Source organism: Amaranthus tricolor, chromosome 10 (genome assembly GCF_026212465.1).
Source record: "Amaranthus tricolor cultivar Red isolate AtriRed21 chromosome 10, ASM2621246v1, whole genome shotgun sequence".
NCBI classification, from domain to species: domain Eukaryota; kingdom Viridiplantae; phylum Streptophyta; class Magnoliopsida; order Caryophyllales; family Amaranthaceae; genus Amaranthus; species Amaranthus tricolor.
The window spans coordinates 729668-746864 of NC_080056.1; the positions used below are offsets into that span (position 1 = coordinate 729668).

The following is a 17197-nucleotide window of genomic DNA, read 5'->3' on the forward strand; positions in this document are numbered from 1 at the left end:
CAAGATCGATACGATCTAAAGAACTTTGATGAACAACGATTTCAATGAACTAACAAACGTTTGATGAAAAATAAAATTGTAAAAACGACACAATAATTTAAGAAGATTCACCTAATGATGGTTACGTCTTCTGTGATGTGTAGTTTCTTGTTTATATTATTTCAATGGAGTAAAATAACACAATTGAGTACAGTATCTAATTAATCAATTCAATGAGTAAAATGAACGATAGTAAGTTTTTTCGTGAAAGACCCGGTTGACTGTCGTACTAAATCGCGAGTTCGCGACTATGAGTCTATGATACTAGATAGATTCTCGTGCCAAGCACGGTTTACTAATTATTTAAATAAAAAATTATTAATCTTATATATGTAATTAAGTTAGTATATAAATTTTAAATTATTGTTGTATTGCAATAGTACAATTCTCGGTAATATAAAAAATAAAAAAACATTCTAATCAAAATCAATGAATAAAATAAATAATATAATTATCAATAAAACTTAATTAGTTAACAAAATTATTTGACTTTCCACCACCAGCGTATGATGATTATATGGCTCTTAAATCATTGTTTTATGACAATGGTTTAATGCTCAGTAATATGAAAAAATAAAAAATAAAAAAACATTATAATCAAATAAAATAAATAATAAAATTATCATTGACAAAAATATTTGACCTTGCAAGTGTTCTCATCGTCATTAGCGTATAAATATCCAATCTGAAATAAAAATTAACTAAAATAATCTAAATAGTAAAATTAGGAGAGAAATTTTTTCTTGTTGCAGTTACGTGTCCAAATTTTCTATTGTTTTAGTATATAGTATGATGTATAGATAGATAAATAAATAATGATTTAATAAAATTTAACATAAAAAATTACCTAAAATAATTTAATTAGTAGAATTGAAAGGCAAAATTTTTATTGTTGTAGTAACACGTGTCCAACTCTTTTATTTTTTTAGTGTATAGTATGATTAAAAATTGTATGTTTGAGAAACAGCTAATACCATGATTAAAGTAGCCGATCTGATTAGATAATTTTATTAACTGGTTTGACTAGCTGATTTTTAACCCAACTCTAGCATTAGCATTATTAAAGTGGCTATTTCAACTAGTTAATTCACCAAACATTAGCATTAGCTGATTTGATCACCCAACTCTCTATTTATATCAAAATGAGCTAAAATTGCTCAATAAGCTAATTTGCTAAACGCTCCTTTAGTGCAATCAACTTAAGATTAATAATAAGTTTGTTTTACTTTAATATCTCATTTTTTTCAGAGAAAGATATTAGAAGGTAATGAAAAAATGCGAAAAAAAAAATTGATTTAAGTTTTATTTCAATGAAGATGACATGATACATATTATAAATTATACCATAATTATTTTCGTTACTTCCATTTAGGTGTAACCACCAAACTTACTTTAAGAAGATTTTGATGTTGATCAATGTGAAAAAAAAGTGACTTTTCCCCTAAATAGGTCGAGGAAGGAGCTATGCAATGAAAATCAAATCTAAGACTTTAACGAAAATGGTACATATTCTAACTTAGATAAAACTGTATTCTCAGTATTGCATACATTTTTTAATTCTCCATAAATTACTTGGAATGAATATCACATTTGTCATTTGTGTGATTTTTTGTTATTTAAATTGCTATTGAAAATCTTAATATTATAGCGATTTATGTTTATTGAATTTTTACATCGTAATCAGTATTAAATTAAAATGGTAAATTTATTCTAAAAAGTCATTATAAAAACAAAAGACATTATAATGTTAGCAGTTTTTATATATTTACAAAATTTTAAATGGTAAATTTTAAAATTTTAATCAGATATATTTACAATTTTTTTTTATCTTTAATGCAAGTAGTGAGAAATCACTTCATTTTCAATTCCGTTGTACAATATAAAATTCACCACCTATAGAAAGATCAATTCTCTCTATTCCTCTTACCAAAACGGAGTAGCACAAAATTTAGAAGTACTACTATACAGCATGTACATGCACATTTTAATACACAACACATACACAAAATTTTATCAATTTTATCAATACACTGTACTTGCACATTCTAACGACGCCTTTAGTACTCGAGCAAACGATAAAACAAATAGAAGCTTGACAATGCTACATGACAGTACCAACACAGACTGAAATACACCAGTACAAGTGTCCAATTAATTACCAGATTTTATTCGACACCATGCCTATACCGTGCCCCATATATCATCACTCTGGATATCCTTAACGCAGCCTTGAAGTTTAGCAGGCAATGCAGGATCATCCCACTCCAAATGATCCCACCAGGCTGTTTCGGCTTTGATCTCCTTTAAGGTGATCTCAACAGGAGACTTCAGATTGAGATTTTGCAGTCGAGGACAGTTATATATATTGACGTACACTAAGCAAGGCAAATCACCATCGCTCCAAATGTTTACCAATTTGGGAAGATAATGAAGCTTCATAACCTTTATCTTAAGCTCCGCAACATTAAAAGTGTCAACCTCCATAGGGTCTTTTGCATCGGCATTATAAGGCTCGAAATGGTCACTGTCAATGGTGTCATCATCAGCAGAAATCTGATCCTCGTTGGTGACAACACTTTTCAAGGATTGACAGTCCGCAACAATCAACTCCTCAAGGTTGGGAAGAACAGCAACCATGGAAGCAGACAGAATGAATTCCAGTTTTGGGCAAGAGTGCACTGACAATTGTCTAAGCATCAAACAGCTTCCAGGTGGAATGGGACCCACCCAGATCCGACTTAAATTCCAAGAATAGTGGATGCTCAAGATCTCCAGGGATCTGAAAACACTTCCTGTCAGGTTTTTGCTGTTTATCACTGTTTTCAATTTTGGACAATCCCTCACTATGCAAAACTTCAAATTATCCATAGTATATAATCCGAAATGCGTCAAGGAGTAAGCACTTAGGTGATGATCCAAGTAGAATGCTGTAGCTTGTGAAAAAATTTTCTTGATTGCATCAGGAGCATCCTGACCATCAACAAACCTTAAGCAACGGTCTTGCTGATTAAACTCGTTTTCTAGTTCTGAAGAAACATGAGAAACAACACGCTTGACATCATGGCCCACGATAAAATTGAAACGATCCAATGTTCGATGCAGCCAAGCTGGACTTACATTCATGAAGTACTCAAGATGATTTATTTCAGGAAAGTGGAAAGACAGGGAACACAGTTTCAAATTGCTCACTTCTCTTGTTAGCTCTAATGCAATTTTTGTCCATCGCAAATCTCCTGGATACACAATGATGCTAAGCTCCCTTAACCGAACAAGTTTGGCAATTATTCCCTTGGATATCAATTGTGAAGGCAGCATTGTACATTCATCCTGATCCATGGATCCATAGAAGCGAACTTGTAAGTGAACTAAACAAAGCAGCTCACCAACTTGATCAGGCAAATGGCATATTTCTGTTCCGTGTACATCAAGAACTAAGAGATGTTTGAGAGCCCCAATTTCAGAGGGAAGAAAGAGTAAACGCTCACAGTTTCGAAGAATCAATACCTGCATGTGTTCTAATTTTGAGACAGACTTTGGCAACGACTTTATTCTGGTTTTTGACAGGTTCAGAATTTGAAGAGAAGACATGTTATCAAAGAAAGACGAAGGTATGGATCTCAACCTGCTATTTCTTTGAAGGAAAAGTATCAACATTTTTGAGCAGGCGGGCCTTTCGGGTAAAATTAATAATGGATTATCCATCGAAAATACCATCTTTGCATTTTCCCATTCTTTCTTTGATGGTGATTCATTGAAACCCTCGCAAGCTCTTAGAATAGATACGTGACTATCCAAAGATGAGCTCTCAGCTCTTTTAGTAGACAGAAAGGTTCCCAGTGGCAATATTGACTTTACATAACGATTCAACAACATTTGGAACCCATTCACATCTGACAGTATTTTTAATGCCAAATCACATAGAAGGTCATGCATTTCAACCATCAAGCCATCGCTGCACTCCAACAGAGAGACGTTACAAAGATTCTTTAGAACATCATGTCCTCTTTTCATACTCCCGTAAAAAAGTCCTTCATCGACCAAGTACTCAACCAGAGAAGGAATCCTCACAGTTTTGCATCCTATGAATAAGGCAGAATACAGAAAGCAACTTTTCATATCATCTGCGTTTAGTCTATCATATCCAAGTTTGAGTACCTGAAGAGGATCAGTCAATAATATATCCTGCAGTGCACGCTTCCATGAGAAAATACAGCTATCCATTCTTAAGGCTCTTCCAACAACTTTGATCGTCAAAGGCAAACCATAACACTCACCCACAATAACTCGACCATAATGCTCAATACATTGATTATCCAAGACTTCGCCAACATTAAATCGGAACAATTTCCATGATTCTTCCCCAGGGAGCGGCTCTGCTTTAATGATTCTATCCACCTCCATGGCTTTGCAAATAGAAACTGATGTGGCCGTCAAAATTATCATATAGTTGTATTGTAGATTGCCAATAGGAATTCCGATCTTTAGCAGATCCACATACTCCCAAACATCTTCTAGAAACAAAATGAACTTTTTTGCAAGAAGAGTTTGATGAAGGATCATAGCAACTTCATCGTCAGACTTGATATTCGGTATTTCTAAAGATAATTGTTTGCTTAATGCATTCTGTATCATTCTTCTAGAAAAGTGTCTTGGTATAGTCACCCAAAGGACAAAGTCAAACAATCTCTTTGAATCATAGTGCAAAAAAAATGCCTTCATTGCTGTGGTTTTTCCTACACCACCAGTTCCATAAAATCCAATCTTCCTGACTTTTACATCCTGACAAGCTGAAAATAGCTTTTGCAAGTTGCTATCCACGGATCCACTAGAATTTACTGATGAACATTGTGGAGAAAAAGAAGACAGTTCTTTTCTCTTCAAGTGCGGAGTCGCGAAAATGTATTCAGTTCTGCTGAACATTGATTCAGCTAAAACTGGCTTATTTGACTGTATAAGAGCAGAAGATGACAAAATAGACTCTTCTTGTCTAACTTCACCACTTACACCAGCATTATGAATATCATAGCATGCTTCACTTTCCTCCCAGTTTAGCAATAAATCTTTGTCCCAGTCCCAAATTGTAGTAAAAGTCGACGGCATTAGATTTGATTCTTTTATGCAATTTTGAATAGAATACGAGGAATTAGATCCATTGAAATATGTTTCTGATGTCTCGTTGCTTGCGGCTCCATAAGATATTGATTCTGTTGCCTCACTGCTGCTTGCTGCTGCAAAAGCAAATGGTATAAGCATAGCCCACTAGAGTAAAGTTTTGCATTGAGGTTCAAGGAACAAGCTGCTTTAAATCTACTGACTATTTGGTTTGTACTCAACTTATATTTAAATTCCCTGGAAGTTACAGCCTACAAGAATAAAGAGCATGGATTTGAATCTGATTTAGAATCATGCAAGTGAAAACTTACGAGTATTCTTGGCTACGAAACAGCAAGTATGTGTACCCCTGTACGTGACCTTAAAATTATTGCAATCGTCAGATCTTTGCACTATCTTAGTGGCATGACATCCACGAAAGAAGCACCTATAATAGCTCCTGTTCAATGAAAGTACTATCTCAAAATTGGCAATTTTACTCGGTATCTAATCAATCATAACAAGAATTGAAATGAGAGGCACTCTCACTCACCAAAGATCAAACATGGGAGTTTAAATGGATATTCATAGTGTGTATGAATGTATGAACCAAATATGCAAGTATGTGATAAATAGCAATAATGAACAAAGAAAATAAAGACAAAAGATTTAAGGTGGTTCACCAAATTAAGGCTACGTCCACCATATCTAGCTAGGATTGTATTAATATGTGTTGAAAGGATAGACTACAATCTTTGAAGGAACTATAATGGAGGTTTTAAGAGGAATAAACTTAAGCAATAGGAAAGCTATACAAATGAGACTTTTGGCTTACTACCCAATGACCTAAGACTAGTGTGGGAAATATAAGGCATAGAAGTATCCAGTAAGTAAGACATCAGCACAAAGCAAAAAAACGAGGCAGCTCTCTAGAGGCCTATGTTTGTTCAAGCTAGATAGTGCTCGTTCTAGCACAGGTGTGTTGCCGACTTCTACTCCTTTTTGCAACGTGTCTCATGGTCCCCATTTCCCAATGCTCCCTTCAATGCTACTTGTCCGATGACTAATCCATGTTTTGCTCCCCAAGGCTATGCCTTGCTTTTGAAGGCTCTAAACCAACCAATGAGTACAAGGGGCAAGTCTACTAGGGGCAAGTCTACTAGGTTGATTTTCCCTCATCCAATCCCAAGCTAGTACTTGGTTCTTTTCTTACCACACTAACACACTTAGTTAATTTGCATAATCAAGTCCAAATTACTTGGTGAATATTAGTCACCCATAATCCTAACAAGAAACAATCATGTGGATGTCGACATTAAAGAAGAAACAAGACATTGATGACAGTAAAATGAATGACGAGGGGATTGATGGAGTGAAACAAAAGAAGGATCACAGGAACAATGTTTACAATATCTTTTTCATGTGAGAGGGTTTAAATCTAGCTTGAAATATCTTATTCTTTTGAATGTATAATTTAAATGCCTTGAGATGACTAGTAATATCATGTTATTTTACTAATACGTCAATACATTTGGATGTAGGGAAGTCACAGAAGTCAGAAGTACAATAAGAGAGCAGATATAAGCCCATATCATTTAAAAAACAGATACCTCTTGTACTTTGCTCCTGAAATTTCTTTCATCCCGTACAATCTCCAAGTAAATCCATCTTCATCAGCATTTTTGACAAGCCTAAAGAACCAGACATTTCAAAAATTTTCATTTTTCGACCATAAATCAGCAATATTGTATGTTACCCCTAGTATGTACAATCGTCAATTGCAATATTGTATATTACCCCTAGTGACACATTAATCTGGATACGGTCATATGGATGAGATATGTGGTTTCGTTTTCTATATTAGCTTACATGCTAATGCAACATGTGCATAAACAAATTTACTTAATGTTACCTTATGGCATAGTTGTTAATTCTTATAGTTATTGGTGTTCATTTAGGTTATCGGATGGATTTCAAATCAAATGTTTAATCGAGTTAAGCATCCACGTTGATTTTTTTGCATTATTTTAATTTCATTTTGAAGTCAGGTTAAGTCAGATTCGATTATAAGTTAGGGTAGATATTAGGTCGTTGGGTCTATTTAGAACACCTCTAGTTATAATATGAGTAGGGTCGGCTCCATGAGATACTGCTATAGGGGCCTTATATTATTTCCTAGAAAATATTATAAAAAGGAATGTCAAGTATTCAAGAGGTTTGAGAATAGAGCCACTAAAGATTACGATTAATTTAAAATGATAGCGATGATTACTGATTCTCATTAACCGATGGACAAATTAGCAATGAAATAACAAATGTGAGAAAGAGATGGTGATGATTGATATTTCTAAAAAAGCAATTAAAAAGAGGTCATTATGGTTACTGTAATTAATAATATATTAATGAGATCATAGCCCCTTTGATTTTGCTATATGGTTAAAATTAAAATAAGAGTTTTTGTGTATTGTGTAGCAAAATTAAATGGACAGAGAAAGTATTATAATTTAATGTCAACTCACATTTAGTTCATTATTTTAAAAAGATAATTAGTTAAATCGACTTGTGTGAGTTGCACCTTTCGAAGGACCTGACCAGCGACAGAAGTAGTTGGAGGCGTTGTGTTCGAGTCTCAAACTTTTGATAGTCCCTTTCACTTACTTCTTTATGCCTTATGTGCTTATTTACCTATTTAATTTTTTCTAACGACGCTATCCTAGTTCAACCTGGTGCGTGTATTTTGCAAGTAATTCTCCTACAATATCTTGGTGCTACTTACCTTTCTTTTGGCGAGGCTCATATTACCTGGGGATTTTCTTGATTGCGCGCATTTCTCATGCCCTTTTCCCCTCTCTTCCAAAAAGGTACGGGTATGATCTGTCCGCTACCTCTCCCCCTGGACCCTAACTTGCGGGACACTGGGATGATGAGCATGACCATGACCAATTAGATAAATTGATTAATAAATTTGTACTATCACCTTATATAGTTATATTAAATGTTTAGGATATACTAGTATAAATTATTTTAGGTGAGCAAATTATATGATGTATTTTCACTTAATATACATATACTAATATTATTTTATGCTAATTTCATAATCTCTCTTGATAATTTTTAACTTATTACTTTTATTATTAGCTCAATCAAGATAAGTGATGATAGTGTTTTAAACTTTAAATTGAATTTGTTTTATTATTTTATTGTAATGTTTTTTTTTTTAAAAAAAGTACTATTTGAAATCTATGATTAAAATAGTGGTTGGTTCCATTTAAATATAAAATTTAGTAATATTTAAATATATTAATAAAAAATAATTGTAATAATTAAAGTATTAATACACAAGTTTACAAATACCAAAATGCAATAGAGCATACTTTTAGTTTTTAAGGACGCATAATTTCTATTTTGCTCAGGTTCTTTAAAATGTCAAAGACAGCTCTGAATATGAATCACATCTTTATGTACTCACTTGCATATGTTTGGAAGGGGGAGTCTCCATATCTATTTCTGTTATGGGTTTAATATCAGTCCTATTCTAATAAGGATTTTTAGAGTCTTATTCGGCTTAGAATTTCTAGGGTCCTATATTAATCTCTCTTAATTTACTAACTATATTGTTGGTAAATCATGTAAAATTTGTGTAAGATCTATATTATTTTTTTTTTTTTATATTTATCGTACTCATAACAACACTTTTATAAAAGGAATTGGAAATTAATGTGGTCAGTCATATGAGAGAAGTGAACAATAAGGAAATCAAAATAAGGAACACTGAGGGAGTAACAACACTTATATTGTCCTCGTCTCAAACTTCCTAGCTTTCCATCGTTCATGCGGTGTTTTGACGTAGTCCTTGATTCTGTGATAATAAAAGTTTATCCCAGAAAAATCTTAAGAATATATATATTCACATATATGTGTGTGTGAGGGATCCAATAAGACGGGTGTTCAAAATATGAAGAACAAGACGCATTTTAAACTTTTGTTTTCAATAACATAAAAAAAATCTGAGGTTACGATTGAGCCAAAAACACTTAAATGTAAAAGTCACTATCTACACAGAAAAGATACTATGTCATTAATCTGAAGAATGTTCTTAATTTATAACATAGTATCTCTGTATATATAGTGACTAAAAATCATTTTTATCCTTCTTATTATAAGTACCCTTCAAGTGCGAACAATTCTTTTGTGTGAATTGTGCGAACCTGTTACTTTCTGGCAAAAACGTGTTTTTGCCAAAAATTAACACTTTTCAAAAAGTGTTACTTTTACATCAAAAAGTATTAATTTTTTAGCAGAAAGATTCCAAAACAACTAATAGTAACACTTTTTTTGCCAAAACAGGTTCGCACAACTCACACATAAGCATTGTACGCACTTGAACTCGACCTATATATATATATATATATATATATATATATATATATATATATATATATATATATATATATATATATATATATATAATGAATCTCTCCACGATCAAGTGACAAAGAAATTTATATTACAAAAAGATTTTGGATTTGTAAGGGCATAACCAAGCCTTTTCTATTGTGTATATATCTATTAGGAGTACGACTACTTCCTATGCTTCCTACTTAGTCTCATTTTCTTTTTCTCACTATTCATTAATTATTCTTAATTTGTACTTTATTCTTGATTTATATTTTAAAACCTCTTACTATAAAATATGGGTACGGCATTATAACTACTCATTTTTTGCAAAATGAACAGTGAAAATGCTATTGAATGCTATTCCCATTTCTGTGATTTCTCCTGCTTTTCCCCATTTCTGCCTTCTCTCTTTTGCCAGCTCTTCCCTCCATTTTTGTCAGTTCATCTACCGCATCACCCATTTTTTTCTTCCTTGTCAATCCATTTTCATCTTCTTTTCCTCCTTTTCTAAAGCTCTTTTTTGGGTTTTTAGTTTCTTCCTCATATTTTGATTCCACTTCAAAAGGTTACTTCAGGTAATTTGCTTTACTCTCATTTCTTTGTGTTTTATTATTCTTGATTGATTATTTAAGAGGACGATTGATTGTTTGCACGATCTGTGAATGATTATCTCATATACTGTAAGATCTCTTTTTAGGTTTTGAATTGGATTTGATTTCGAATTGAAAATGTTGGGTTATTTTTATTTGTTATTGGGAGAAATTAGGGTTTTGATTTTCTAGGGTTACTTTTTTTTTTTTTTTTAAAATTAGGAATATATTAGAAAAAGATGAAAAAAAAACACTGAAACTTGGGAGCCCTAAGACCGCCGGCACAAAAAACCCCGCGAGGGGAAAAAGCCATTGGAAAAGGGGACAAAGCCACACAGAAAAGAGCATAGGAGTGGACTATACAACACCAAACCCAATAATATCTATCATCTTACACACCCGGTTTCTAACCTTACCACCTTGCACACCAAACACTACATAGAACATAAAAAAAACCATATCACAAATCATCAAAATAAAACGTACAAAATACACCAAAAACATAACTAAAGCTAGCTAACTACAACCCACCACAACCCTCCACAAATTTAGGGTTTACTTTTATGAGAATGTTTTGGTGCATTATGACTCTTAAAAATTTAGGGTTTTGGGTTTTTTAAACACTTGTTGAGAAATGTTTAAGACTATCGAGAATTTTTAAAATTAAGACTACGGACTACGGAGGATTTAACAAGGTATAAAAGTTCTTTAAAAAGCTAACATACTCACAATATTGTGTTAAGGTTTTAATTTTTAATTGAAGTATGTCTCTTATTGTCAACATTAGTACTATAGTTCATCAGGTAATTAATCAAGTTATTTTACATGATATTACTTTAGGCTGACTGCCTCTGATGGCTGCAAAAGCTTATAAGAATTTTGCAATCAAGCTTTTCAGACATGGTTTCTTCTAGGTCGAATTTGGATCTTATTCAAATTCTCGAATACAACTCAATGACATTCCAAACAAACTAGAAAAGTAAGCCCCTAATCTTATTTACTGTTCTACATTTGTTTGGGTATTATTTGGATTGGATTGCATTGAATATGTGCTCATTCATTGCTATTGCATTCAGTTTAGTAATTTGATTCTTTTTTAAATAGCCAAGCTTCTAACTTTAAATGGAATGCTTACATTCTTTATTGTTTGGGTTGAATTGCAGCATTCCATTATTTTTTTTACTATTGTGTAGCAATTGGCTTCGATCAGTCGTAAAATGTTTGATCTAGATTGTGATCTTTCATTCGGCTTTGGTACTTGGAACTGTCAGCTATCAGTTTTTATCTTTTACCTTCGGCTTCGATTAGTCGTAAATTGTTTGATCTAGGTTTTGATCATTCATTTAATTTGGTAATTTCCGACGTCAGCTATAAGTTTTAAATCTTTTATTTTACTTCACTTTGGTAATTTTGAACGTAAATAATACATTCTCAAGGCGGCTTTCCCTATGATTAGTAACAACGAATGCTTAGAATATATAAACCCCTGTCTTTAATTTGCTTATTGTTAATAGCAGAACCTTTAAATGCAAATGCTTAGAATATAAAGTTTTTGTTAATAATTCAAGTGATAAGAAAATACCCAGAAAATAATTTAAGATGGGCAATTTCTTTTACCGTTAAAGATTGAATTTTTGATGAATTTCTTTGTAAAAAATGTAAATGGGTTGGACTTTGGATCTACCATCCATTGACCATTCCTTGATTGCTCTTATAAACGTGGGTACTACTATTGATCTTGACAATGCTTGCCATATAAATATTTCCCTTTTTTCATTTTTTTTTTCTTGAAATTCTGCAAATTGTGTTTGGTTACTGTTTTGTTGCTGATCTGCAATTAGAATGTGTAAAGATCACATTATGAAACAATGGGCAGATCTGGTTTCTCTGATACTTGATAACATGTGTAGTATAGTGGAGTCTATTATTAGCATTTTCGAAGCATATAAAAATGAAGATTTGTGTCTGTTGTATTGGTGGAGCCATATGGGAAATGGATTTGTGTGGAGATCATTACGTCAGTTATTGATACACTAATTTTAAAACCAAACTCTTATCGTATTACTCCAACAAAGTTGAGTTTCTTCTTGTTTGGACAGATAAGTCGTCTCCGGGTTCTTGTGGTTGATGGATGCTTCGTACTTGTCGGTATGAAGGTAATAATTTAAAGTTTTTATGTACTTCCTTTGTTACATCAATTATTAGACTGAATTTTGGTCGATCCAACTGTTGATTTTATTACTTGTTCTATACTTTCTTCTTTTATAAATTACTTGTGTATTGGGTTTTGGTATATTTTTGGGTATCTGTTCTATGGTTTAATTTTTGTTGCTTTGTATTGATAGTTATGAATTGTGATATATGGGTTTTGTTGGAGATGTAAATTATTTCGATGGGATAAAATGGTGATATATGGTAATAATTTGGGTTTTGAATTGCTTTAGACATTGATTCTGAATATTGATATTTAGAATAATTTTGGAAGCTTTGGTGAGAAAGAACTACGCTCATGGAGGTCAATGGTAACAACTTGTAACCCCTTATATTTTTTGCTAACTTTAAGAGTTTTGGTTAATATTTTTGGTGGTGTTTGTGTTTCAATTTTTTTCCTTTTAAGTTCATTTTCCTCCATATATAAAAGTAGGGAGAAAACGACAAATTTTAGTTAATACTAATTTCAGGGCAAAAGTCTTCTAATCTAGGGGCTAGGCTTGCAAGCCTTTTGAGCAAGAGGGATAAGCGTCAGGATGAACTTCGGAATACTAAAAAACAGTTAGCTGAATGAAGACATTTGTGTTCTACTCAAATGCTGCACTTTAGTTTTTTTTTTTGTGAAATGATTGTAAAAAATTTTGAACCACGGTGTTTCTACTTTTGCTGATTTAAGCTTCATTCTCAACTGCATTCGTTGTGTCTCATCTTATCTTCATATGTTTTGTTTTTCAATTGGTAAGGGGTTTGATCTTTTCTTGTTTTGCTTACTTTAATTTAAGATTTTTTTATACTGATTTTACCCGAATTTGTTGCTTTTATTCAAGTGATAGGTTATCTTCATTCTGTACGTTGTGTGTATTGAATAGAAATGGGTCTGCTAACAGCAAATTACTAGAGATGGAGACTTTCTTGTAGTTGCATACCTAGCAAGACCCACATGGGAAATTATCATCTATTGAGTTAGTTTCCTTTTATCCTTTCAAAAATTATATATTAAATTCCATATTGCAGAAAGTAATTGCAAATTGATGATCTTAGAATCTCACATTTGTAAAATTCAATTCTTTTTTGTTCAATTACAACCTCAAATTAGTTTGGAAATTATCATGTATTGAGTTGGTCTATGAATCAGTCAATTTTTGATTGTTTAAGCGACGTTCCTCGTTCATACTGACACTTCCCCCTGCTTGTTTCCCGCGTCAAATTATTTCAGGTATGAATCACTTGTGTGTTTTTAACTAGCTTTGATTTCCTCATGGTTTAGTTTGGGATCATTTTCTTTTTTGTTTGTGATGTTTCAGCAAAAAGTGCTCCTTTGGGCTCACAGAATTTACTTCTCTACTCATCTTGTTAAGTGCCTTTCCATTTAATGTCACTACTTTCCATTAAATGTCGTTGGAAGTAACTTTCAATTTTGGGGATAGAAATGACAGTCAATTTAGAGCACAAGGAGAATCCTACGCCAAGCTAAGGGTTGATTTAGTCATATCTTGCTGAACGATTTTACTTGTAATAGACTAATAGTTTTACAGGGATGTGGATTTATGGAAATGTCTACAGACCTAAATGGTGAATTGTAAACATGATAAAAATTGAATACTTTAAACAAGTTCTTTGGTAGAAGCTAAGTATAGATGTTATTACACAATAGTACATGAAGTGATATAGTAAATAGATATATATGCATTGATTATTGGAATATTTGAGAATATGGTAATCATGTACTTGATTGTGAGATTGGAAGCATTGTGAGAACTAGATTGGAAGCAAAAGATGTAATTTGATGTTCATACTACCTAAAATAAAATTACCGAATTTGATAGTGTAACTTGTGGACCGCGTACGTAGCACACGGCCCCACAACTAGTATTATAAATGTGTAATCTTATATTTTTCGTCTCAATGCAAGGATTATGAATATTAACTTTTCATAATTTTTAATTACGTACAATTAGAGATATTAAAGGTAAAAATATTGTCTCAACAAGTGTAAGAAAATAAATGAGACAGATAGGCTTATTAGGAGGGAATAATATTAGATTTTAAGTTTGCTTATAATCAAGTGTTTCCTTGTTTGTCCCAAGTTCGAATATAGGACGAGGGTGAGAGGTAGATTTGTGAAAAGTAGCTCAAAAATTCATATCCTATAGTCAGGATCCCCATTAGAAGAGAGTTTAAAAAATTTTACTATATAAAATATTGTTTTACAAAAATATATAATAATTTACTATATATTAAAATAAATCTAATAATATCTCATGTAAACATATTATATCTTATACTCCTATCCCCTTAAATGAAATATTCTATGGACTCGCTTTGATTGAGAGCATATATGTAAAAGGATAAAAAGTCAAACTAATGGAATAAAGGTAATTAGAGATACAAATAAAGTAATTAAAATAATTATAAAAGAGATAAAATAAAACTAAACCAAAAAAATAATAAAAAAAAGATGATTTCCCTCATTTGGAGGAAAAGATGTCCACACCCTCTCCTATGGAGAAATTATATCCTAATATGATAAAAATAATTTCTATTTTATCCATTTTTCATTATTTTCTAACTAATTTTTCCACCTCTCTAACAATCAAATTCCTGTAATTATTTATTTCATCTATCTAACTTTATTTTCCTACTTTAACTTTTATTTACCCCTTAAATATTTACAATCAATCCAAACGGATCCTAAACGAGAAAAAAATTTACAAACACATTGAGTAATATCAAGTAAAAGATAACTTAAAGTATTTTTATTATCTTAAAAAAGAATTTGATTATTTTAAAAAATAATTTGATTAGTACCTTAATATTTATTTTTTTTTTGATTTAAGGTCACCCAAGTATCAAAGTCTATTTAGGGCAAATTACAAAATTCCAACCATTTTAGTGGTCGGAATTTTGAATTTTGTGATTTGGTCTTTAATGTTATAGGCTTTGATTCTTTGGGCAAAATTATTAAACTGCTGTAATTTGCAAATAGTACTATTTCTTTTTAGAAAAAGAGTGAAAGACACATGTTATGCAATGCAGCACAGACTTAAACTTGCATTACCCCTCTTCAGTGGAATTCTGCGTATCCTTGCCCAGGGATGAGTTGCAAGCTTCAGATGATAGATCTTCCGTTTTATTGCAAGCATCTTCCGTCTCTCAAAGATCTAGCAATAGGAAATAGAAGGAGATTAATTTGGCTTATTGAGAGCCACAAATGAATAATTTGCCTAAATTATGTTATACTTCTATACAAATTAAATTAAAAAATTCATTACTATTTATGAAAATTGCATGATAAACCGGTGGATTGATTTCACTCTATAAAAACACTCTAAACCCTCAATAATCAGCAAATATTTGCAATTAAAAATAAGGAATCGATACCTGAATAATGAATAAAATTAGGGAAAGTGGAGACGGACGAGAGAGTATTTCCAGTTAACCGACTGAAATTTTTAGAAAGATGGAAGACAAAGTGGTTTTTGGAAGTCAATTTACCATTTTGATTTTGTTACATTTGTTAATATACTATTTTAATTTTCAATCTATCTAATTATAATAAAGTAAAAATTATAAGAAAATAATAATAATAAAATTTATATTAAAATGAATCAAATAAAATTCTACTTAATTACTCTATGTTTTAGTATCATGTCCTCAGATTTAAAGGCTTAGGACCAAACATTAACTATGGATCCTTGATTATTAAATAGCTGATAATTGATATCTAATAAGAAGAATCGATTTGAACGGTCAGTTTTTTAAACTCACTATGATCATGATAACTGATAAGTAAGAGTATGATACTCTAAAAAAATTGATACTCATTTAATTACAAAAGAGCCAAAATAACAATCAATTAGATACCAAAAATTACAAGGATTATAAGATAGATGAATTGATTTATTTCTCCACCATGATTGTAGAAGGGTCTTGTGTTCGATCTTTTCAAAAAAAAAAAGATATTAAAAATTACTATAAATATTAAATACTCTTTTCTATTCACCTTAAAGTATTCCATTTACTTTTAAGAGACTATTCATCCATTATTTTTTAAATTATATTTTATTAATAATCTATAAGTTAAAACATAATTAAGTGAGATCTTTTGAATTGTGTTAATATAAAATTTATATACATTAAATTTTTATTACTTTTAATTGTACATGATTAGATATATTAGACATTGCATAGATATAATGAATAGAATACACAAAGTAAAGCAGTCGGTCTCCTAATCTCAGGCCCAACCCATTAACACATTAATGTTATTGTATCCTTCATATCTACTTACGTTATCTTTAGTACCTACTTACAATATTCTATTGAATGATTACAAATCACAATATGCTCTAAATATTTGCACAATATATTCTACACTAATAAGAATAAGATTGCGTAGATTCAACCTCAGACTCCACTTATGTGAGAGGCTGAAAGCCACTTAATCACATTAGGTAATAAAATGTTGTTTGTATTTCAGATTTAACAGCATATATATATATATATATATATATATATATATATATATATATATATATATATATATATATATATATATTTATACCATACTTTCAATTTTTTCACTCACTTTTTTTAATTTCGGGATAAGAATAGTATCCTATACTACAGGCAAGAGAAGGTGGTTAGGATTGATCTGTAGGTGGGATAAATCACATGGATAACAAGAAAAACTTTCAAGCCAATCAATTATTTTGTTTGATACTACAAGAGTTAATGGTTTACAACAAGGAAAATCTAGCATTCCAAAACCATCAACTACTTTGTAGTACCAATTTGAAATAACTACCCATTACCCACCCAGCTTAATTTAAAAAACCAGCAGCAAAACCCATCCATAAAACAGGCCA

General features: G+C 31.5%; 1 protein-coding gene across 9 annotated transcripts; it reads right to left on the minus strand.

The window, feature by feature from the left end:
- Positions 1-1850: 1850 nt before the first annotated feature.
- LOC130826049 (disease resistance protein At4g27190-like) lies at positions 1851-15856 on the minus strand. 9 transcript variants are annotated; one of them, XM_057691534.1, is made up of 7 exons: positions 15711-15856; positions 15388-15490; positions 8918-8989; positions 7933-8045; positions 6741-6821; positions 5463-5590; positions 1880-5267 (listed from the first exon to the last, which is right to left on the minus strand). In XM_057691534.1, exons 4-7 carry the CDS (start codon positions 7956-7958, stop codon positions 2221-2223), a joined length of 3282 nt encoding a protein of 1093 aa, XP_057547517.1. In that variant the 5' UTR covers positions 7959-8045; positions 8918-8989; positions 15388-15490; positions 15711-15856; the 3' UTR covers positions 1880-2220. The 9 variants fall into 9 exon arrangements, with proteins under 9 accessions (XP_057547516.1, XP_057547519.1, XP_057547524.1 ...); XM_057691539.1 differs by having other exon boundaries at positions 7907-8045; XM_057691533.1 differs by lacking the exon at positions 8918-8989 and having other exon boundaries at positions 1851-5267.
- Between the last annotated feature and the right edge of the window lie 1341 nt (positions 15857-17197).

Excerpts from the sequence above, each read along its gene's own strand:
- LOC130826049 (XM_057691533.1), bottom strand. The coding sequence starts at position 7,958 with ATGCGCGCAATCAAGAAAATCCCCAG. Across the intron at positions 5,591-6,740 it reads TCAGGAGCAAAGTACAAGAG|GAGCTATTATAGGTGCTTCT; the intron begins GTATCTGTTTTT and ends TTCATTGAACAG. Across the intron at positions 5,268-5,462 it reads TTTCGTAGCCAAGAATACTC|CAGCAAGCAGCAGTGAGGCA; the intron begins GTAAGTTTTCAC and ends TTGCTTTTGCAG.